Source organism: Mustela nivalis (genome assembly GCF_964662115.1).
Source record: "Mustela nivalis genome assembly, chromosome: 4".
Classification (NCBI taxonomy): Eukaryota; Metazoa; Chordata; class Mammalia; order Carnivora; family Mustelidae; genus Mustela; species Mustela nivalis.
This window is the reverse complement of record NC_139023.1, coordinates 148,590,824-148,613,691: the sequence shown is the minus strand read 5'-3', so window position 1 is coordinate 148,613,691 and position 22,868 is coordinate 148,590,824. Positions and strand designations below refer to the sequence as shown.

General features: G+C 51.6%; 1 protein-coding gene and 1 long non-coding RNA gene across 5 annotated transcripts in view; one reads left to right on the top strand and one right to left on the bottom strand.

Moving 5' to 3' along the window:
- Positions 1-2,222: 2,222 nt before the first annotated feature.
- The window catches only part of SCARA5 (scavenger receptor class A member 5), a 119,407-nt gene continuing 98,761 nt past the window's right edge, over positions 2,223-22,868 (top strand). The window contains exons 1-2 of one of the 4 annotated variants that reach the window (XM_082728015.1): positions 2,223-2,621; positions 6,648-6,765. In XM_082728015.1, coding sequence (XP_082584141.1) covers positions 6,654-6,765 — 112 coding nt within the window. In that variant the 5' untranslated portion in view covers positions 2,223-2,621; positions 6,648-6,653. The remainder of the gene's footprint in view (positions 2,622-6,647; positions 6,766-22,868) is intronic. The other 3 variants (XM_082728017.1, XM_082728016.1, XM_082728018.1) reach the window with 3 other exon arrangements.
- LOC309863316 lies at positions 5,540-11,177 on the bottom strand. Its single transcript, XR_014310993.1, has 3 exons — positions 11,163-11,177; positions 9,634-9,680; positions 5,540-5,604 (listed from the first exon to the last, which is right to left on the bottom strand). It is a non-coding gene; the product is annotated as an uncharacterized lncRNA (long non-coding RNA).

The window sequence follows — 22,868 nt, the reverse complement described above, 5'->3', positions numbered from 1 at the left end:
TTCCGGTGGGCCTGACTGGCTTCTGCAGCCAGAGTCAGAAGTGTGTTCAACTCTCCTTTAATGCAATCACATTTTCATAATACTTTCTGGGGGGAAAATGCCTATTATAAATGCCTTCTGTGATTGAATGGAAACAAAACAGTTTTGGGGCCATTCTGATTTTAGGTGACAAGGAGGTGTCATTTGAGCTACCACCTGTCTGAAGGACTCTCAGCCATTAGAAAACTTGGCCTGCGGGTCATTCTTGTACTTCACTATCAAATGTGCCCTTGCTTGTTTGGGTGGCTGTACTCAGAGTAGACAAAAGATCGGAAACAGCCCAAATGCTCTTCAATAGGGGAATAAGCAAATTGTGGTCTATGGAATATTATTCAGCACAAAATAAAAATCAAAGAAGGAACCACTATATATGCAACAGCATGGACAAATCTTACCACTTTAAGAAGTGCAGTGAACCAGAAACAAAAGACAGAAATGGTCCTTTGCCTGAAGCTACACGGTTTAAAAGGATAAGCTTTGCTCCTCCTGAAATGTTACAGTTTAACGGTTCTGTGCCTACTTGTGGGTCTCATGGGCAGACACCAGACTCTGCCATTTGTGTATCATTGATTATCAGTGGTAAGGAGAGGCTCAGCCAATAGCTGGGACTGCATTTGGGTCCCGCTCCTGCCCTCCCTCCAAGCGAGGGCACACCAGTGTGGGAGTATTAAAAAGTATTCTTTGTTTTAGGTGAAGGAGGACATCACTGAGGTCTTACTAACCCACAGGCATTTCTTGCCAATAGGCACATCCCCACATCAAAGATCAGTGGACAGAACGTGTTGAGCACAGTTCTAGCTGTTTTTAAGATTGCATTCCTAGGGAGGTTTGTGAATTGATGGGGAACTAAAGGATACTTTTTCATGGTTAGGGTACTGAAATGTTGCCTAGGGCAGAATCCAGCTCTGATGCTCTATGCTGTTTGACCTTGGACAAGTTACTAAGTGTCTCTGTCTCTACAAGTGGAAATAATAACAGGACCTACCTCACAGGGTTAATATATGGAAAGCCCTCTGAATGGCCTAACACATGGTATAGACTCCATGATAAAGTGTTTTCTTCCACTTCCTGCCTCTCCCTTTCCCCTACCCTTAGTACCCCCTCTCCTCCTCCTCCTCCTGTCTGCTCCTCCATCTCATCCCCTAGCTATTATTATTATTACTACTCCTGTGTTTTCCCTCTGTGAAACGGAGCCTCAAATCAGAGCTGCTTCCCAGAGATGGTCGGAAGGTTCAGTCACTAAAAATGATGAGGACACTTCTGACTCAGTTGTGGGTTGGCAGCTGCACTGTGGGGAAGGCTGAGCCTTGGCAAACTGCCCTCTTGTACGAGGTCTGACCTTCTAGTATTGAGACTGAATTTTTAACCAATCAATGGAGGGGGGTGTCTTCATGACCATTACCTTTAGAGCTCTATCCTCAGGGTGGGGAGGGGGGTGGGGGTGGAAGGGAGTTGGGGTGGGGGTTCCTTGTAAATTGATAGTGCTGGCCAGTGGCTCAAACTGTTTTTGCAATTTTCCTGACACCTTTCCCTGTCGCCACCCCAATGTGAATGTAATTACTCTCTTAACATTTTGGAGAGATTGCCTCTTGAAAATGTTTTCGGTCCTGCTTAGATTTACAGTTATTTGTGCCTGAGGGCCCCCTCTTCCTGGATTGCAGCCCCCTTGAGGTCAGGGAGCCCTTCTTACTCCAGTATCCCCAAGTCCTTGTGCAGTGTCACGGCTCCCTAAGCGCTGGCTTTGTTACCGAGGTGCCTTGAGACTGTCTTTGCGGAGTTCCTGCGGCACTCACAGAACACTCTTCTGCAGAGCTCCAGTGTGGCCAGTCTGTGTCCTTTGCGGGTGGATGTGACCACAGAAAAATACATAAATTCATTCTAAGCCAAGTTTGGTGAATGAATTGAGCAATGCAAATTCGGTCCTATAAATCAGTTTGTAAGACTGGTTTCTTGCGTGGCTCCTGAGCCAGGTCTAGCTGCCATTCCTGTAGAAGCTTTCCAAAAATTCTTCTGTGTGGGGTTTTAGGTGAGGAGTGTGGAGTCCGTAGCGGAGGCGGATTTCCCGGCTCTGGACTGGGCCGGGAGGACGGCGGGGCTGCAATGCCGAGATTGGCCACCAGAGGGGGGATGTGTTCCAGACCCCAGGGGAGCTTCCGCGACTGCTCCCAGAACTTTGTATTTATAAAGACCGGCGGCGGCCCAAGCAGCTGCAGTTCCCATCTCAGTCAGCATCTAGAACGGCCGCTGGTGCCTCCACAGAACACCTCCTGAGCGCTGCCTGAGGCTGACTGAGGCGAGGCACCAACACAGGGACTCCCCAACCACAGGCCCGACTCAGGCCCCAGGGTTGAGTCTTGCCTCCTGCCCTGACCCTCCTGGAGAAGTGACCCCTGAGACAAGTGACTGAGCACCGGGGCAGCCTCTTTCTATGCCTCCGTCTGGCTTTGGCTGGCTGTGGGGACGAGCGGTGCGGGGCTGCCTGGGTCTCAGTGCAGTGACAGCGGCCAGCTCTTCGGTCACCATGGCGAATCCCGGGAACTGAGCAGACCCGCGCTTCTGCGGCCTCCGCGGGCGGCGCTCAGGTGAGTCTTGGCACTAACTCTGTCCTGGCACCTGAGCCTAGTCTCCCAGAGGCAGGGTCCCCCAGCTGTGGGGGACCTGGATGTGGCCGTTGGAGCAGGGCGCTTCGTGCAGGCATCTCAGGATGTGCAGCCCAAGGTCGCAGGGGCAGGTGGGAAGGTTCCAGCTGTGGGCCTGTGGGGATGCAGCCTGTGTGAGACTGGATTTGCAGACGCCATTGCTTTAGTGGCAACTCTGCCTGGTCGGTGTCACATCTTGGAGCCTATGGCGGGAGCCGACTGTGTGGCTAAGTGTGTGAAGTGTGTGTGCATTGTGCGTGCCACTGGTGGGACGTGTCAAGGGAGAGCTTAACATCTGCACCTTTCCAGCTTCGGGTTCTGATTTAGGGGAACTGTTAGCGGAGAGGGCCCCCTGATTTTTACTTGGTTTCGGTGCCATTCAAAGAGAAGATGCGAGCCCAGCAGAGTCAGATGCTGGAACTCAGACACCCTGTCTCTGCAGCAACAGGTGAGGTTCATGCCACCTTCAGCAGGAAGAATCGATCGAACCCTTCTGCTCCCCAAGAGTGACTTGCCCCGAAGGGTCCAGATTTCGCTCTGGTCCGTATTCGTGATTGTTGTTTGCAAAGGGAACCCCAAAGAGCACTGTTTTGGGGCCTGACTGGCAGGAGGGAAGCCTCAGGAACTTAGAGACCGTGCCCCTCTCCCCTCACTAACTACTTGGCAGGATCAGAAGATGCCAGGGTTGGGGGTGGGGCGGGTGTTTCTCTCCGGACTCCTAGCTCCAACTTGCTGTGGACCCTTGCTCGTAAAGCCCTTCCCTGTGCACTATTCCACCGGAGGCTAGAAATAGCTGAGTGGCTGGCAGATGCGCTTCTCCCCTTCCCAAAGGTGATGACCTGAGGCTGAACGAGCTCAGTGGATTGGGCCAGGTTCCCGAGGAGTAGGAAGGGACTCCAGGACAGGACCCCGTATCCTCTGAGCACCCCGCCCACCCCACCCAGACCTGATGGGGTGAAGCTATGGATGTCTATGGAGCATCACGACATCCCTAAGAGGACAGTAAGGTGTCCCGTCCCTGGGGGAGGAAGGCCCCATCCTTTGACTTGAAACAAAATTCCAAGCTCCTCGAGATTTCTCCTTATGTCACTTTGGCATCCACAACCTGCTCATGTTTCTACTATCCTGGTCCCCTCCCTTCCTGCTCTCAGATCCTTTCCTTGGCCCCAGGGCTCCCACTGACCCTCTTCACTGCCTGGTTTGGAACCCCTAAAGGTGGCTCCTGAGAGGGACAAGTACATGCTTTCTGGACGAAACAGCCCTGTGGCTGGGTCCGTGCCCTGGGTGGGACGCCTTTCCCTGGTGCCTCACCCTTGCCTGACATCATTGGCTCTTGCCTCTTGGGGCCTGGATTGGCTTATCTTTAAAGCGGGAGCAACACACTGATGCTCCCTGACCCCCTAACAGGGGCCGGGGTGGGGGGAGCGGAGAGATCCCAGATGACCACGGGGCATGAGCACATGCAAGGCGTACACATCGTCTCTATTATCACCACACTTGGCAGTGAGTTTGCACCTTGCTTGAGAGCACAAACTTGGCCCCAAAGGCAGTAAGACCAATGATCGAAGGGTTCAAATTCCTGTCCCTCATTTCCCAAGAAAGAAAAATAGCTCAAAATAAAACCTGGGGCAGATAGAACATTCTTAGGTTTCCTTCCCAAGTAACAAACATTAGCAGAGCTGGCCGAACACTTCCAATCTCATCTCACTCACATCTGGCCTCTGCTCGGCCCGGGGCCTCTCTTCTCAACAGGCTCCCCAGGGCTCCTACTCCACCAGCCCAGGGGTGGGGAGAAGGGTAGAGAAGGGGCCGCCCTATAGATGCATTCCAGATAAGGAGCCATGCATTCCAACTGTGGTCTGATCAGCAGAGGGGAAGGTGGAAATGAAGATGGGGCTATCCTGGCCCGAGCTCATCTCCATACCCCCACCGCCAGCATGGCAGCACCCCACCGAGCAGACCTCTGGGCAGCAGCGCCTGTTGCCTTTGGCAGAGAGAGAATTATCGCTTGCAGAGGAGACACTGGCCTCCTGCTTTGCAGCTCCCCAGGCCAGAGGGAGGGGTGCAGCACTTAGTGCTTATGAAACAAGGGAGGGTCCCCTGCAGCTTAGCAGCAGCAGCAGCGGAGTCGCACAGGGGGCTCCACCTAGAGGCTCACTGTGGGTGGAGAACTTGGATGGAGCACGGGTGTTGGGAGGTTAGCAAGCCGGACATTACTGCAGCACAGAGAAGCTGGGTGGGAGAGGTTTGGGGGCTCCAGGGAACCCCTGGGGCAGGGAGGGGAGATCCTGGCAGAGCTGCGAGCTTCCATTGCCCCCCGTCTCCTGCAGGCTGGAAGAAAAGGCCCACAGAGGCTGTGAACACCCTGCCCGCCCGTGCGTGCGTGTGCGCATGTGCACACCCCGTGCAGCCCATGCGGCATCTCCTAACTTGAAGAAGCCCCTGTCCGTCCTTCCTGGGCCATCGGAAGGACAGTTGTATGGCAGCTGGCCCGCCCTGAAGTCAGAGGTCTCTGGAGATAAACGTCAAGCCATGAAAATAAGGGGTTTAGGTTTGACTCTGCCTGCCAGAGCGGTTCAGCCAGGCTCTTCTTTGATTATCCGTGTTTACTGACACGATGCCGATGCCTCCTGTCCCACTGCCTCCAAAGAGGAACCGACTGGCTGCTCCCTTCAGGCATTGTGCCCCCCCCCCCCATGCCACCTGCTAGGTCCCTGTCATCTTTTCTCAAGCAATAGACCCCTGGCTCCGCTCTCTGGGTCTCAGAGTTGAATTTGCTCCACACCAGTCCTGGGACCCATTCATCCTCCCAGCAGCTTTTATCTTCCAAAGAATTTGCTCTTAAAAATGGATTTTTGGTTCAATATCCAGAGAGTCCAAGAGCATCAGGACCAAAGGTCAAGCTAAACTTATGGCTGGAACAGAGCTGAAATTAGAAAGTAATTTGTCAAATCACTGAGCATATATGGAAAAAAAAGAGAGTAGCAAGTGTTTTATGTTAAATAAACACTTTTTAATTTGGCTCCCAGAGTAGGTTTTTCTTATTACACAAAGAATGCAAACACGTTGTAGAAAACCCAGAATATCCAGCAAACAAAAATAAGCACAAAATCTGCACAATCCCCACCAGAGTCTTCTGATACAGAACAATCCGGAACATCTCCAAATACAATCTTTCTTGTCACCTACTCAGGACACGTGTATATATTACAAAATGGGATGGCATTGTATACACTCCGGAAATGGTGCTGTTTACTTCAAATCGGATGCCATTCTCCAGAGTCAATGGGTACATTCCTAGAACACCATGGGGTAGCCTCTGAGTCCCAGTGACCTGGCTTCAGGAGCCCATGCAGACTCTGGCCCCTCCCCGGGTCTCAGGCTGCCCAGGTCTTAGTGTCCGGGGGACTCCACCAAGGCTGCCTGCTCCTCGGGCTTGCCTGGGAGACGAATCCCTGCTGTGGTCCCACTGTAGCAGCTCCAGCACCCCAAAGTGGGAGCAGCACTCCAGCTCCTTTGGAACATGCCAGACTGGTCACACATTTGCAGCACAGAGCAGGAGCCAAGCCTCTCTAATGTGCTCAAATTTCCAGAGGCTAGGAGATCACTCCACTGGGGTCAAGAGGCCCCTCCAGGCCCTACCGAGCATGGCCCTCAGGGCCACTCTGGCTCAGGTTCTGGTCCCAACCAAGGGCTGTTGAGACAAATGGATGGATCCAGTGATCAGAAAGGTCCAAAGGGCCTCGGCCTTCCCAAGCACCGAGGAAGCTGGCGGAGACTTGGGATCCCGAGGACCTGGTAGATGGTACCCGAACATGAGGGACTACTGGTGTTCAGGCTCAGAATCTTGGGGATGGGTGCTGCCTTGTTCAGTGTGTTCATTTCTGTCTGCCTATAGTTTATTCTCTCTCTCCCCGCCCCCTTCCTCCCTCTCCTCTCCCTTCGCTGTCCTTCCTGCTGCTGCTGCAGATCAGAATGGAGAACAAAGCCATGTACCTGCACACGGTGAGCGACCGGGACACCAGCTCCATCTTTGAGGAGCCCTTTGATGGCAGGAGCCTGTCCAAGCTAAACCTGTGTGAGGACGGTGAGTGCATCTGGCTTCGTCTTACACTGCAAGCCCTGCCCTGCCCCCATACCCAAACCTGTCATTGCTCCAGGGCAGCAATGACTCCCCCCACCCCCACAAGTCTAATACTTCCTATGTGGAAATTCATGCTTTGAAATGTCTTTTAATTGACACATCTCTACATATCTTTGTGACCTGCAAGATGTGTATCCATTTCACAGGTGAGCTGGTGGGGCTGGAGTTTAAGGATCGTAGAGGCTGTCAGTAACAGAGGCATTCCAGCATTGAGTCTCCTGACTCCTAGGGCAGGCTTTTTGCCTCTTTGGCTTCCTCTCCTCTGAGTGGGTCAGGTTGGGGTCAGGCAAAGGCTTCTGAGCTAGCGAGCCCAGACCTCAGGTGAGGAGCCCCCAGTCCATTTCCCAAAGCATCTGTGAGGAGAGAGTATACCTCGTCAAGGTGCTCAGCCTCCCTCTAGGTCTGAGGCTCCAGATCAGGCCCGCAGGAGGGAGTTCCCCATGCAGTGACCCACTGCATCTGTGGGAAATGGTTATTTGCTAAAACTGAAAATTCAAAGGATTTGAATTCCTCCAAAGAAGCCCAAAGCACCTTGCCAGCAGATGGAATCCTGTATACCCAGGACCAAGCTTGACACTTAGTAGGTGCTGAATAAATGCTTGCTACATCAATAGACACACTCCTTTCTGCGGTGAGCACAGGGGAGGACAGCATTGTTCCCACTTCAAAGCTAAATAGAATGAAGTTTACAGAAGAGTCTTATAGAGACTTATGGCCAATTAGGTAGAGACAAGCTGTCATAGAGTTCTCCAGAGAAATGGAACCAAGGTGATATATATTTATATACAAAGTTTTATTATGAGGAATTAGCTTACATGATTATGGAAGCTGAGGAGCCTCACGATCTCCAACTTCAGACTGGAGACCCAGGAAAGTGGGCAGTATAATTTGATCTGTGTCAGAAGGCCCGAGAACCAGAGGAGCAAATGGTGTAAACTGCAGTTTGAGGGCTGGAGAAGATGAGAGGCTATGTCCCAACTCTGTGGGCAGGCAGGAGGCAAAAAGCAAATTGCTCTGCCTTTTGCTCTCTAAAGGCCCTCCACTGATTGGATGCGGCCCACTCCCACTGGGGAGGGCAATCTGCTCTACTGAGCCCACCAAGTCAAATGCTAATCTCATCTGGGAACACCCAGAAATGATGTTTCACCTGGCCCCTGTAACCAGTCGAGCTGACAGGAATTAACCACTATGCAGGCCTTTATTCAAGGCTCTTTCAAACACCGTGTTTTCTCTCCACTCTGCTAGCTGCCTTTGTCTCAAAATTACTCAAAGACAGAAACACCTCCCCATCCTGCTGTAACCGTGTCTCCTAAAAGGCACCAAGTGCTGGAAGGGAAGTTGGGTAGCTCAGAGATGCAGGGATCAGGGACAGTCTCAGCAGGGAGAGGAGACAAGCTTTGAGCTCATGACCGATAAGCATGGTAGTCCCCCCCTTTATCTGTGGTTTTGCTCTCCACAGTCTGTTGTCCACACCAAACTGTGGTCTGGAAGCAGATGACCCTCCTTCTGACCTTTTATCAGAAGGCCAGTCACAACCTAATGCCATCACGGTGCCTTATGTCATTCACCTCACTTCATCTCATCACATAGCCATTTTAGAAGATAGGTGAGTGCAGTGTAATAAGATATACTGATGGAGAAAGAGAGACCACATTCACATAACTTATTACAGCATACTGTTATGAACGTTCTATTTATTATTATTGTTGTGAATCTCCTGCTAGGCCTGACCTGGAAATTAAACTTTATCACAGTGTGTGTATATAGGAAAAAAACAGACTACATACAGGGTTTGGTACCCTTGGTGGTTTCGGGCATCCACTGGGAGTCTTGGGAGTATCCCCCATGGATAAGGAGGGCACTTGGGTACTGAAGTTAGGAGAGGTCTTACCAGAAAAGGCTTTAAAGACTGAACACAATTTTGTAATAGAAGAGGAGGGTGGGGAAGGGAGCCACCAGCTGTGTCACATCAAGCCAGGTCAGTGTTTCTGTCAGGTTCCTGTCTTCTGGGAAGGCTGGGTCACTGGCCAGTGCTCAGCACTCCTCCATCGGCATAGACCAAGCTGGCTTTCGTGTCCTTGATCCTGCCTACTCCCTACCAGCCCCTCAGGAAAGAGGACTGGCTTGGCAAGGAAGGACTGGGGTACAGCACAGTCGGGGAGTCTGGAGGACTATTAGGGCCAGCCTGGAGTGCCAGTTGGGGCAGGGCAGGGACCCCAGGGCAGGGAGAGGCCAAGGGTTCGAAGCATCACCAGGCCTCATACCCCTTACATCATCTTGCTCTCTCTTTTTCTGTACCCCTGATTTAAAAAGACCATTTGGTCCAAAAGCATTGAAAATAATAGTAGTCTCAGCGACTGTGCTTTCCAGCACCCCAGCAGGGCAGAGATCCCATCAGAGAACAGTTTTAGAGCCCTGCCAGTAAGAATCCTCAGGGGTCTCCTGAGGCCTGGCACCCCTGAAATACAGACACAAGTTGGAAGATGAGAGGTGGAGGCTGACTCACCCTTCCAGGGCCGTGTGACCTGACTGGGTCACATCCCTCTCTGGACCTCAGTGTCCTCATCTGCCAAATGGGGGCAGGGCAGAGGGGAGGTCTCTGTGAGGTTCTGTCCAGTTCTAGAATTCTGTGTGTCGAAACAGATCTGGTCATTGCATTCAGGGTGTGGTCCTTTGAAAACTTAAATCGGAACATGATGCTGCCCCGAGAAAGCTCTCAAAACATCCCCCCTCAATGAGAGTAATAACTCAGGTGCTAACAGTAGCCAAGGAGGCTACGGACATTCACCTTGACCCTGCTGGCATACTCACCTAGGGCCTGTGCTCCCTGGAAGGTTGCTCTTCCACCTCCTTCCAGTCTTGGCTCAAATATCACCTTCCTCATCAGGCTTCCTGTCCCCTTGCACTCCTGGCCCTTGCTTCTCTTTTTCCTTTTTCCCACAGTCCTATTCCCCCCTAACACATTATGTAATTCTTATTTTATTATGCTTATATTCCTTGTCTGTTCCTTGAGGGAAGAATATAGGCTCGACAAAAGCAGGCACCTCTGTTTTGTTCATTGATGGCTCTTAAGCCTGGCACATAGTAGGTGCTTACTAATTCTTCAATGAATGGACATCGGGTCCTTGAAATCTAAAGGTGGCAAAACAAATACATCCTAAGCCTGATCTCTAAATTGTCTGGTCTCCCCCACTCTTCAGTGATCTGGCCTCCAGGCATGGGGATGGGGGGTCGGTGTGAGGAACCCAGAGACCCCAGTGTTGAGATGAAATCAGCCACCTAATCTCCTGGGTTTCTGGTTTGACCCCCCCCCCCCCCCCCACTGCTTCCCTTTCATTTCTAAGAGGAAACCAGTAAGCTCTGACTTGGGGAAATTCAAGACAGATCTGATCTGTTTCCCCAGGATTTTGTTCTTTGATCCTCATTTCTGGACAGTGTAACTGGAGGGGGTGAGGGAGACTGACTGGAAAGCAGAGGGGGGCCGAGATGGGGAAAGGGAGGGAGGCCCGAGCTGCCTTATGGGCCCTGAGTAGATTTAAACAGTAACGTCTGGTAGGTCTTGCAGGGCTCTGAGTCCCTTCCAGGATTTTCCCCTTAAAGGAAAGTAGATGAGGAGGAGAGGTGAGTGTCTCCTCGTAGCCCTGGGGTTATTAGGATCTGCTGAAGCAAAGTAGCAAAAATGCAGCCCAGATATTAAGGTGTGACTCAGACTTGAATGCAGGTGGGACTTTAAAGACACTAGGGCCTCAACTTGTTATTTCAGGGGTAATACACGGAGACGCCCCCTCCCCTCCTCTCCCATCCCCCTTTCCTAACTTGTCTTCTCTTTCCCTCCCACCCTGTCTTTATCTCTCCCCTTCTTTCCCTGTAGCAGGTGAGAAGAGAGGGGGAGGAGCTGTTACCTGCATTGGTTCCTCTGTCCCCTCCCTAAGAGGCCGTCTGGCCCAGTTCCCGAATTGTGCATTGCCACACCCTTCAGGCCCACAGTCCCTGCTTCCCCACGTCTAGGGACCACTCCCCCCTCTGCACCCCTTGTTGGGCCATGTCTCAGGACCCTGCCTGCTCCCTTGGGTCTGAGCTGTCGGTCTCCCCTTCTGAGCCCCCTGTTGACAGGCAGGCCCCAAGGGCAGGGCAGGGCCCCCTCTGTGCCACCCCAGGGGAATAGCTTCCCTTCCACCTGTCTCCCTGGAATTGCCCGGAAGGGCTGATGGCAGAATGCGACCTCCAGGGTCCCCACGCCCAGCCTCCCATGACCTCCACGCCCACTTCTACCTCCCTGTGAACAGAAACCCAAAAGGGGGCCAGCTGGACCTGCTTGCCCCTCTCCCCTCGGCTCTCACCTTCCCGGGTGGTGCAGCCTTTCCTTTCCTGCCTGCGTAGCTGTAGGCCTCCTCAGTCTGGCGCCGGGAGGCGGAGAAGGCGGAGGGCGCGTGTGGGTGGTGGTTGGCCGGGCCTGACTCCTCCACGGCCCTTCCTGAGGGCCAGAGAGAGGTGTTAGTGTCAGAAAAATATTGTAGTCATGCTCACCCCGTGGCCTCAGACACTCCACCACGCTCGCGGCGTCCTCCGGCGGCCGCAAATGGGAGGCTCGCGGAGGTAATGAGTTACACATGCTCCTGGCCTCGCCGCGACGCCTGCAGCCAGGCTGCTCCGGGAGTGGAGGGCCCGAGGCCCCCGTGCCGGAATTCAATTATTCTCCTCGGGGGAACCCCTTCATCTGCCTTCTCACCAATCAGATCGCCCTGGTGCATCTTGGCGCGTCTTAGCGCTGGCGGGAAGCGGCCCAGGGGCAGGGGTGGGTTTCCTGGGCGGGTCTGGCTAGGGCCTCGGCGGCGGAGGGTCACCGCCCTCTACAGGTTGGAGAGTCCCGCCGCGGGGCAGGAGGAGAGCCAGGGATTAACTGGTGCAGCGACGCAGGGCTTTATCCCTCCGTGTTCCCCGGGGGCGGCCAGGCTGGGTCAGGATGCGGGGTCTCTCTTGCCCAAACGGGCTGTCCCTCCGTATGATGGGGAAAGGCCTGGAGAGGTGACAGGCGTGTGGACATTGCAGTTTGGCCGGTCAGTGCAAGGGTGTTGTGCTTTGCGCCCCACTCCTTCATTCCCCTAGGCCACCATTCACCCGGTGCTCTGCCTCGCTGGGTCGGCCATTGGGGAGCAGCCCCGGCAGGAGGTGGAAGGCCGGAAGACAGGGAAGGCAGAATATTTATTCCCCAGGGCCTGCCTTAAGGGGTCACCTTGGGCTGCCAGTGTTCTCCCACCCAAGGTCACTGCCCCATATCAGCCACTCTCTCCGCACGGTTTTCTCCTTCCAGGGTCCAGCAGCTCTTCCGCTCCTTGACCGTGGGGGCTGGGGTGCTTGCATCCAGAGGGCACAGCCGTGGTGGGCATTTCACACCCTGGCCACGCTTTGCACACATTCCTTGATTAAATCCTGTAAAGTGTCTTATTTTGACTGGGCCATCTGTTTCACTGGGGCCTTGACTTTCTAATCCTCAGTGTCCCCATCTACAAAATGGGGATGTTACCTCATGAGAGCCGTGGGAGAATCAGGTGACATAACCCACGTAAAGCGCCTTGTGCACGGTAGACTCAAGATACACATTTCACTTCCCTGCCCTTTGGGGAGTCCCCTGTAAATCCTGGGGAAGTGAGGAGTAAGGAGGGTGAAAGAGGAGGTCAGGAGCAACTGCGGTCCCCCCTGTCCCCAGGGTCTCCCGGAGACACCCACATTACTTCTTAGGGTGTCTTAAGCCTGGTTCTTACCTTCTGCTGAAGAAAACAGAGTTTTGGTTAGTGGGACCCCTCGTGAAGCCTAGATTTTTGGGGAAATTGAGCAAAGTCTTTTTGTCCTGGTCCCCAGCTAGTAGAATCGGTAGGCAATGTTCTGGACCCTGAGGGCTGCTGGTTCTGGGGCATGTGTGAGTCTATCCATTCCCCACCCTGATCAGAGGCAGGAGGCTCCCAAGGGCCTTCCTGAGGTTTGCCACCAGAAGAATCAAGGGATGAGTTTCAGTGTCCCTGGATGGAGGCTGGTGTCTTGTGGAGGGAAGAGTGAGAGGAGCCCAGAGGCCCCAAGGGCTCCTTCCAATATGCGGGGACACAAAGGGACCCTCCCCTCTCTTCTCTCACCCAAGCCCCCAGCCCCTAACCATGGCGTGCCATGCACCATTACTCTAGGGAGTGAGGGCAGGGGGGATGGCTCTGAGGGGAATGGTGCCGACCCGACCCCTGGCCTGACACACTCCGGAGTGGGGGTGCTGAGAGGAGGTCTCTGTGTCAGCAGCACCACATGTGGGAAGGAAGCTGCACAATGTGCCCTGAGTAAGGGTACTGACCAGGCATGGCGATTCCTCATCACATCACCCACTTCTCCCCACTCAGAGACCCTGCTCAGATGTTCTTGGCCTTCATTCCCTTGTTCACTCATTCATTCATTCACTCATTCTTTTTTTTTTTTTTTTTTTTGTCCTCATCTTTCAATGAGAAAGGTGCTTTGCAGGCCCCCCTACAGGGGCTTTGTCCTGGCTACATGCAGGGAGAGGGGCCAGGAGGCATGAGACATGGTCCTGTCCTGTGTCATTGCACTGTCACTGTGGTTAGTCCGTCCCCTGCTCCTCCCCCCACACCCCCATGGTAGACCAGCAAGACATGGATCCATAAGCAAAGTTTACTCACCTAGAGATGATCCAGTGGGAAAGACACTCGGGGTTTGGACCACGTGGTTGGTACAGAGCAGATACAGCCTCACTCGTCCCAGGCACCCCAGTCCAAACTTAACATCCTTAATGATCTTGTCTTCTCCATTGCGGGGATGGCACTGCATGGTGGTGAAACCCCACAGCCCAAATCCACAGGCTGAATTCCAACCCCAGCTCTGCTGCGTGCTGGCTAGGAAACTCCAAGCCCGTCCTTAGCCTCAGCTTCCCCTCCTCTAGCCTGTGAGATAATAGCCCCCAACCCAGGGTTATTGTAAGGGCTACCTGAGTAACTCTACATCAGGTCCTTTCAACAATACCTGATATATACGGGGCCCTCCATCCATGTTTGATCATAGGAAAAATATGGTTGCATCCCTCTATTTTTCTGTTTCTGCCCTGGGGTCTGCCCAAGGCACCCTCCTTCCTCCACATTCTGTGTTCTCAGTCTCTAGGATGGTCAGCTTCAAGAACAAGTCACCTTGTTCCCAAGTTTATCTGGTATTGCTTCCTGGTGTCAGACAATAAACAGCATGACTGCTGCCCCTTGAATCTAGAAGATCCAGCTTCTCTCTTTCTCTTTCCCAAGCCCTCATGGTCCTTGTCAGTCCTTCCATTCATACTGTGCTGCTGCAGCTGTGTCCTTCTGGACCATAAGCCCCTTGAGTGCAAATGCTTTCTGCTTTGAATGTATCTTAATATGCCCAACATGAACACCTAGACACAAGACACCCTAGACACAGGACGCCCAGCACTGTGTCTTGCGTATGGCAGGGACTGTTGCTTGTTGAATGAATGCGTGCATCCCTGTTCACCAAATCCGTAAGTACCAGGTGAAGGAATGCTTAAAGAGGTGAATTTAAGACAAAAGCAACAGTGACTTTATTCATCCTAAGATGGCAGGTTTTATGGTACTGCTGGTGCATGCGGAAATAAAAGGTCATGGTTCCTGCCCTCAAGGGGCTTAAAGTCCCCTGAAGACACAGACAGGAAGACCAGTCCTGCATTATAATTTGATTCATGCTCTAATGGAATTGGGTGCAAAGTGTAGATAGAGGGGAGAAGAAGGGTGCCTACGTGGGCCCAGGGGAGGAAGGAAAGCGCCCTGTGAGGATAGCCGCTGGAGTGAAATATGGAAGGGCAGAGAGCAGTACGCCTGCTAGAAAGGGCAGAGAAGGCTTACCCCGTCAAGGGAGGTAGCACAGAGCTCAGGCTGAGGAGAGACAGTGGTGGGAGGTCCTGGACATTGACTTTTTTGAGCTCTGCTAGGCCAGGCACTGCTCTGAGCATTTGACAGGTATGAGCTCATCTGATCCTTACGTCAGCCAGTGAGATGAGTCCCATTATTATAGCCAAGTGATACAAGAGGAAAGCAAGGCTCGGAGACCTGGTAACTTGCCTGAGCTCACAGTTAGGAGGGACTGGTGTCTTTGTTTACTGGGGCTGCCATTGGCAGTCCCATGCAGACCAGGTGGCGTATGAACTACACACATTTGTTTCTCACTCTGGAGGTGAGAGGTCCAAGTTGAAGGCCCAGGCAGATTTTGTGTCTGGTGAAGAAGACCCTCTTAGATGGCCTCTGCATGGATGACCATCTTCTTAGTGTCCTCACGCAGTGGGCGAGGAGAAGGAGCCCTCTGCGGTCTCTCCCATAAGCGCCCTGATCCCATTCAGGAGGACTTGACCCTCATGACCTGATCACTTCCCACAGTCCTTTCCTCCAAGTATCATCATGTTGGCTGCAACAGATGAATTTGGGGGGATACAAACATTCAATGTATAGCGATTGGAATCAGGATTAACTGAATCTATCGCCCACACTCTTAATTGTATTGAAGCTAAAGTCATGGAAGGTCTTCTATCAAATCCATAGGAATTTGGGTCTCTAGAGGCAATAGGAAGTTAGCAAAGGGTTTCCAAAAAATGAAAGGAGACTTCCATTTTTAAATGGTCACTCTAGCTGCAGGAGCACATTCGATTTTTCCAGCATTACCTCTGCTGAGCCATTTCGGTGGGTCGGGGGAGAAGCCAAGGTGCAGTGGATTAAGTCTGGCTTGATTGAGAGAGTGAAGACCCAATGCAGACTCTGCTTTCCCAGTGCCTGTCCCGGAGGTGGGGGAAAGACTCAGCCGGGTGGTAGTGGGGAATGTCAGGTAGAGTCAGGTCAGTAATCTAGGTGAGAAATTCTGTGCCTCCATAGTGGTGAAAGCAGTGGAGGAGGGGAGAGGCCACACAGTGTTTAGATTAGTGCTGACGGATGGACAGTATGTGGGAAACGAGAGGAGGTCCAGCAAAGGGGCTCTGCTGAGCACCATGCTGAAAGGCCTGAGAGCTCAGGACATGAGGGGGCAGCAAAGGAGGCTGAAAAGGAACAGCGAATGAAAGAATCATATGAGTGTTGAGCCCTGGAAATGCAACCAAGTAGAAGTGTGACCAACGGTGCCAGTGTTGCTGAAAGGTCAGATTGAAGGAGCACTAAGCATTGGCCATCAGACTGAGCCATTGGAGATCCATGGTGACCTGACGTATTAGTCAGCTTGGGCCGCGTAACAATAGCCATTGATTTTCTCACGGTTCTGGGCACTGGAAGTCTAAGACCACGGTACAGGCAGGGTCGGTTCCTCTGGAGCCTCTCTCCTTGACTTGCAGCTGTCTCCCTTGTTGGTGTGTCCTCTTGTGGTCTTTTCTCTGTGCACACATGCTCCTGGTGTCTCTTTGTGTGTCTGCCTTTCTTCTTATAAGAACACCCGTCAAATTGGATCCGGGCCCAACCTAACAGCCTCATTTTAACATAATCTCTTTAAAGACCCTATCTCCAAATACAGTCACATTCTGAGGCAGTAGGGGCGAGGGTTTTAACACAGGAGTTTGGGGAGGACACCATTCAGCCCCTTATACCTGGCAAGAGCGATTCTGGCAAAGTTAGATGGGAGGAGGCTGAATGGAGTGGGTTCAGGACAGAACAGGAAGAGAACGGAATGCAGTGTGTACTTGCGATTCTTCCAAGAAGTTCTGCTGTACAAGACGACAGAGAAGTGGAGGGGAATGGAGATCAAGAACGCATTTTGTTTTATTTTAAGATGGAAGAAGTAGTATGGTTTGTGCAATGGATTGATGCTCTGCAGAGAGAAACACTGGCTAAGTAGACGTGCTGGAATTATAACCTTGAGAAAGTATGAGAAGGAATCTTTTTTTTTTTTTTTAAGAATTTATTTATTTATTTGATAGAGAGAGATCACAAGTAGACGGAGAGGCAGGCAGAGAGAGAGAGAAGGAAGCAGGCTCCCTGCTGAGCAGAGAGCACGATGCGGGACTCGATCCCAGGACCCTGAGATCATGACCCGAGCCGAAGGCAGCGGCTTAACCCACTGAGCCACCCAGGCGCCCATGAGAAGGAATCTGATGTGAGTCAGGGGTTGTTGGCTCAGGCAAGAGAACACACGGTTCGACTACAGTGACCAAAGGGAAGGCAGAGTGCTAGGACCTGGACCTAGGTCAGCGGTTATGGTGTGGGGAGAGTTTAAAGAAAGCTTTCTTCTCATTGCTTCTGTTTTCTTAACTGGGAAAGCAAAAGTGAAGATGGAGGAGGAGGCATGAGACAGGTGTCCGGGGATGAGCGTGTGGCTGGCCTAGGAACAGGTGGCAACCCCCTGGTTAGTATCAGAGCCCACTTGGGTCTAACGGCCACGACCTTAAAGTCAGCCCAGCAAGCTTGGCAGTGTGGTTTTCTGTTTCTGGCTATGCTCAGTTATGTGAAAGGCAGGGCAGAGCCACAGAGTTAGCTATAATCAGATTTAGTTTTGCCAAGTGTGAGGATGCCAGAAAGAGGCAAAGAGATTGAAGGTGTGTCTAGCAAGCAAATAACACAAATCATGAAATCTAAGTGGGGAAAATGAAGGAAGGAAGGACTGAGGGGGGAGATGGGAGAGGGGGCGGGGGGCAGGCAGTAGGGTCCAGGTGAAGTCAGGGAGTGCCAGAGTCAGAGTTCTTGATGGAGTCCTCCTCAGGAAGACAAGAGAGGTGGTAATAATGTGGGACATTTGAAATGGAGATTAAGAAAGAGTTCCGAGGGCACCTGGGTGGCTCAGTGGGTTAGAGCCTCTGCCTGCAGCTCAGGTCATGATCCCAGGGTCCTGGGAACGAGTCCCGCATCGGGCTCTCTGCTCAGCAGGGAGCCTGCTTTCCTTCCTCTCTCTCTGCCTGCCTCTCTGCCTACTTGTGATCTCTCTCTGTCAAATAAATAAATAAAATCTTTTTTTAAAAAAAAGAAAGAGTTCTGATTATTGACAAAACCAATAGAAATGAAATGTCAGCCACATATGCAATTTTAAACTTTCTAGTAGTGGCATTGAAATGTGGAGACACAGATGAAAGTAATTTAGATACATGAATATATTTTATTTGCACTAATATATCCAAAATATTATCATTTTGATATGTAATCACTATAAAAAAACGATCGAAGTATTTCTATTTTTTTTCCCATGCTGAGCCTTCACAATCCACTGTGTATTTTGCATTTCAAGCCCGGCTCAGTTTGGCCCACATTTCAAATGCGTCAGGGCGGAGGTTGAAATCAAGAGAGGAAAAGAGGTCAGGAGGAGTTTGAAATGGAGACTGAGAGAGAGTGAGAGCAGAGAGGGGAGGGGTGAGCTGATGTCCCTTAGTAACAAGAAGAAGTGTGCAGTTGTGATGTGAGAGTCCAAGATTGGGGGGTGGAGAACGTTCTGGAAATAGCAGTGAGGAGCAAAGAAAAACACCTATGGCACCCTTGGGCCAGTTGTATGAGAATAGGAGGGAGAAAGCCACACTTGGGAAGGCAAGGGAAATAGGTTTCAATTAGAACAAAAAGAAGAAAGTGAAAGAAATATTCAAAGCAGAAGTTGACAAAATTAGAGATTTTTTTAGAGGAGAGGCTGGGAGGTCCAAGGGCTGTCCCGTGGGAAGGTTTCAGTATCTGGGCAGATAAATGGCCAAAGGAGGATAAACAAGGCTGTTTGGGGATTTGCGTGGGTGATGGGGAGGCCAGGGGGTTCTGGGGCTTTTGTGGGGCCGCTGGAAGTCAGGACCCAGGACTCGGTGAGACTGGTCATGCTGGTTTCAGCAGAAACAGTTGGTGAGGCTGTGTTTGTAGGAGGGGTCTTGCCAGGAGCACACAGAGTCCTAGGGCAACCTCTCTGCCCATCAGGGTAGCATGTAGACAGGGTTGGGGGGCCTCATCCTACTGCCTCAGCAGCTCTGGAGTTCATTTTGGCTCTTGTGAAGGTGAGGAAGCCAGGGGAGGTCTGGGAGGGGTTGGGGCTGGTAGCAGGATGGTGAGAAGTGATCATAATAGAGGGATTATATGGGGGCTCCCCCTGGGTGGGCATATGGCACAGGCAGGCCCTGTGTTCGGGGCCTCAGTATATTGTCTCTGTTCAACCTCAGTACATATTATTATCCCCAGTTTGTGGATGAGAAGGTGAAGTCTTAGATGAGGTCAATGAGGTCAACTGCCCAAGGTCACCCAGCCAGTCAGAGGCGGAGCCTAATTCAAATACACCCGGCTGTGGTCCTTAAACCCTACCCTCTGTGCAGCTCAACCCTTCCCTCCCTGCCGGGACTTGGGGCCCCTGTACCATCACTGCTGGTGGCAGTGAGGCCTAGGAGCGTGGGTTCTTAGAGTTTAAGGTTTCAGAGGTGGAGACATTCTGGAGGATGACGAAGCCAGGGTGGGGCCGTGGGAATAAATGGCAGCGATGCAGGAGACAGATGGAATGAATTATTCCAAGAGGTGACGTTGGCAGGAAATAGATAAAGTGCAAGTAGGCTTGGACAAGAGCACAGGGACAGGGTCTTAAATGGCTTCAGAGGGAAGCCTGGGACACAAACCTCAAGGCAGACACGAACCTCTCAGGTCAGAGAAGTGCCTTGCCCTCCCCAGCGCCCCTGCCCCTACTACCCTGCAGGACTTCTGGCCTGGAGTCTAACTGCCGTATGTAGATTCCGCCGTGGGGTCTGGAAGATATAAACACAGCCGTGAGGACGGGACCCAGCCCTGCAGACGTGGTTGCTGGTTAACGTGAGGCCCACAGAGCTGCTGGGGGGGGAGGGGGCATCTGATGGTCCCAGCCTCCACACAGTGTCCCCAAGCCTCTGTGCTCCTCGGCTTTCCCACTTCCTGCTTTCAGCTTGAGATCGAGCCGAGTGCCCACGCAGAAGCCCTGTCTTTAGAAAGTGTGGTTAAGATAGGAGGATACAGGGAGGGGGCTGGCTGCTGGCCTCTCCTGACACCGGGGTGTGGGCTAGTTTCTATCATCTACCTGTCACCTTGGGGAGCACAGGGAATCTAACTGATGGACTAGGAAAGGAACATAGCAGAGACCCAAAGAGGATAGATGGCAGCCATCGGCTCAGCAGGGGCAGACTGAAGAGAGTTACTAAGGGCAAAGGAAACTGAGGACAGGCTTTCCTGATGAGGACCATACACCCCAGTTTGCACGAACAGTCTTCGTTTATGCCCGCTCTCCCCCCGACCTTTTTTTTTCTTAACATATAATGTATTATTTGCTTCAGGGTACAGGTCTGTGAATCATCAGTCTTGTACAATTCACAGCACTCACCATAGCACATACCCTCCCCAATGTCCATCACCCAGCCACCCTATCCCTCCTCGCCATCCTCAGTAACCCTCGGTTTGATTCCTGAGATCAAGAGTCTCTTACAGTTTGTCTCCCTCCCCCAGTCCCATCTTGTTTCATTTTTGCCCTCCCTGCCCACTATGATCCCCTGCCCTGCCTCTCAAATTCCTTGTGTCAGAGAGGTCGTATGATAATTGTCTTTCTCTGGTTTCTCTGGTTTATTCCTCTTAGCATAATAGCCTCTAGTTCCACCCACGTCATTGCAAATGACAAGATTTTGGGGGTTTTTATGGCTGCATAGTATTCCATTGTGTGTGTGTGTGTGAGAGAGATCTTTATCCATTCATCTGTTGATGGACATGTAGGTTCTTTCCACAGTTTGGCTATTATGGACATTGCTGCTGTAAACATTCGGGTGCACGTGCCCCTTCAGATCCCTACGTTTGTATCTTTAGGGTAAATACCCAGTAGTGCGATTGCTCTATATTCAACTTTTTGAGGAACCTCCATGCTGTTTTCCAGAGTGTATGCCTGCTCTTTCTGCATAGTGATTAATAGAGCACAATTTGCTCTTAAAAAGTTTCTTTGTTTGAAGATTATCTCATGGTTTGTCCGTAAGTGAAAGTGAACTTGACCTTGTCCCACTTGCCTGGTGAGTTGTATTTTGGCTTTTGGGTTCTCCAGTACCTTTTGACTTCCATATACTCTGCCAAGTGTGGGAATTCATTTCTTCATTCCAGAGTTATGATGACCCCGCAGCTCTGACCTAAGGATATTGATTAAGATGTAAATGCAACATCTGAAGTATGTTAAGCATTTCCAGGGTATCCAGGGGGAGTTGCTTCTAACATTTAGGCTTATATTAGGGGTCCCTGAAGGGCGTTGATGGATAGAGATAAGAAGGGTGTGGTCTTGCCAGTGGATGGATGTGGACATGAGGAGATGTGGATGTGGACGTGGACGTGAGAACATGTGGACATGAGAAGAGCCCGCCCGCCTGCCTTGCAGATGCCCAGGGCTGCCTCTGGGACTTTGGCTTGTTGAGTGTGCCCTTTCTCTGCCCTCTGCAGATGGTCCTCCTGGTAAAGGAATTCTGTTTTATGGTCAGGAATAAATGGCTGTTCTCACGACTCTATTTCTAGAGAAGTTTTTAAAGTTCCAACGTCCTGTTTGTAGCTAGTTTGGATCCTTGATTCTAGGAGGTGACATGCCCTTTTTTTGAGGGGCAAAATTCCATCAGTGAAGGAAACCCAGAGATGGAACAGCACTTGGGTACCAAGGTGACGTGAGTGGTTAGGGGATCAGTCCTACCGCAAGCTCCCTGGCTGCAGTTCCTGTGTTGGGGTAAAGCTGAGATAAGGGAGACAGCCATGGGGTTTTCCTGCATGCTCTCCACATTCTCCTGCACGCACTTGTCATTGGCCTGGCACCGGCTAGCTGAGGGAAACAGAGCTTCCCTTTCCACGGCCGGACTAACTGGTCCATGCAGGTGGAGTCTGGGAATCAGCAGTCTTAGCCATTCCCTCTTGCTCAAGAAATGGTTGCTGAATGGACGAATAAACTGACCTTAGGCTCCTTCCTCTAACTTCCCCATTATGTGCACCAGGACCCCAGCCCTGGACCTCATATCTTCTTTCAACAGGCCAAAACATCCCAGCCCTGCCACTTTGGGTAAATTACCTAACCTCTCTGAGGCTCAGCTGTATCATCTATAAGACAAAAGTAATAATACTTGCCTTTGTGAGTGCTGTTGTGCTTAGAATTAATGTTACCTAAGCACTCAGCCCAGAATAGGTGTTTGTGGGGATAGAAGATGTTATTCTGTGTGTCCCATTGTTGGAGGTTCCAAAGCAATTTTAAAATGTAGGGTTTGGGGAGCTTGGGTAGCTTAGTCAGTTAGGTGTCTGCCTTCAGCTCAGGTCATGATCCCGGAGTCCTGGGATCGAACCCTGCGTTGGGCTCTCTGCTCAGCGGGGAGCCTGCTTCTCCCGCTCCTTCTCTGTCCTGCTCTGCCTACTTGTGCTCTTTCTCTCTCTCTGTCAAATAAACAAATAAAATCTTAAATAAAATAAAATGTAGGCATTATTATTATTCACATATGGTGAGGCCAACAGGTCAGGGGAGGACTGCCATTGAAAAGATGGTTTGTGAGGCACCTAGATGGCTCAGTCAGTTAAGCATCTGACTTTTGATTTCAGCTCAGGTCATGGTCTCAGGGTTGTGAGATGGAGCCCTGCAACAGGCTCTGAGCTGAGCATGGAGTCTGGTGAAGATTCTTTCTCCCTCTCCCTCTGCCCCTCCCCACCCACTTGCTCTCTCTCTGTCTCTTTAAAAAAATTAAAAAGAAATTAAAAAAAAAAAGATAGTTTGTTGCTCACACCACCTCATGTCACAGAAGGGTTTGGGTGGGTAAGGCAGTGTGAGTGAGCTTGGGATGCAATAGCTTGAATCATTTTGGTGGACTCTGCGACCTACAGCTGTCCCTGGTTGTCTGGTACCCAGCTCTGGGCTGAAAGGGTAGGTGCTCAGTAGTCTGGAGGGAAGAAGTGGTAAAGGAGGTAGTGGTCGGTTATATGGGCTGTTGTCTAGGTGGTCTGCACAGGAAGGGCTTGCCGGCAGGCGAGTGTCTTTCTTTGGGCCATTCCTGGGAGGGGCAGTCTCCGCAGTCAGCAAGGCCCCAGGATGTTTAAGTATTAAATACAGAAACTAGAAAACATGGCTATTACAAAAGT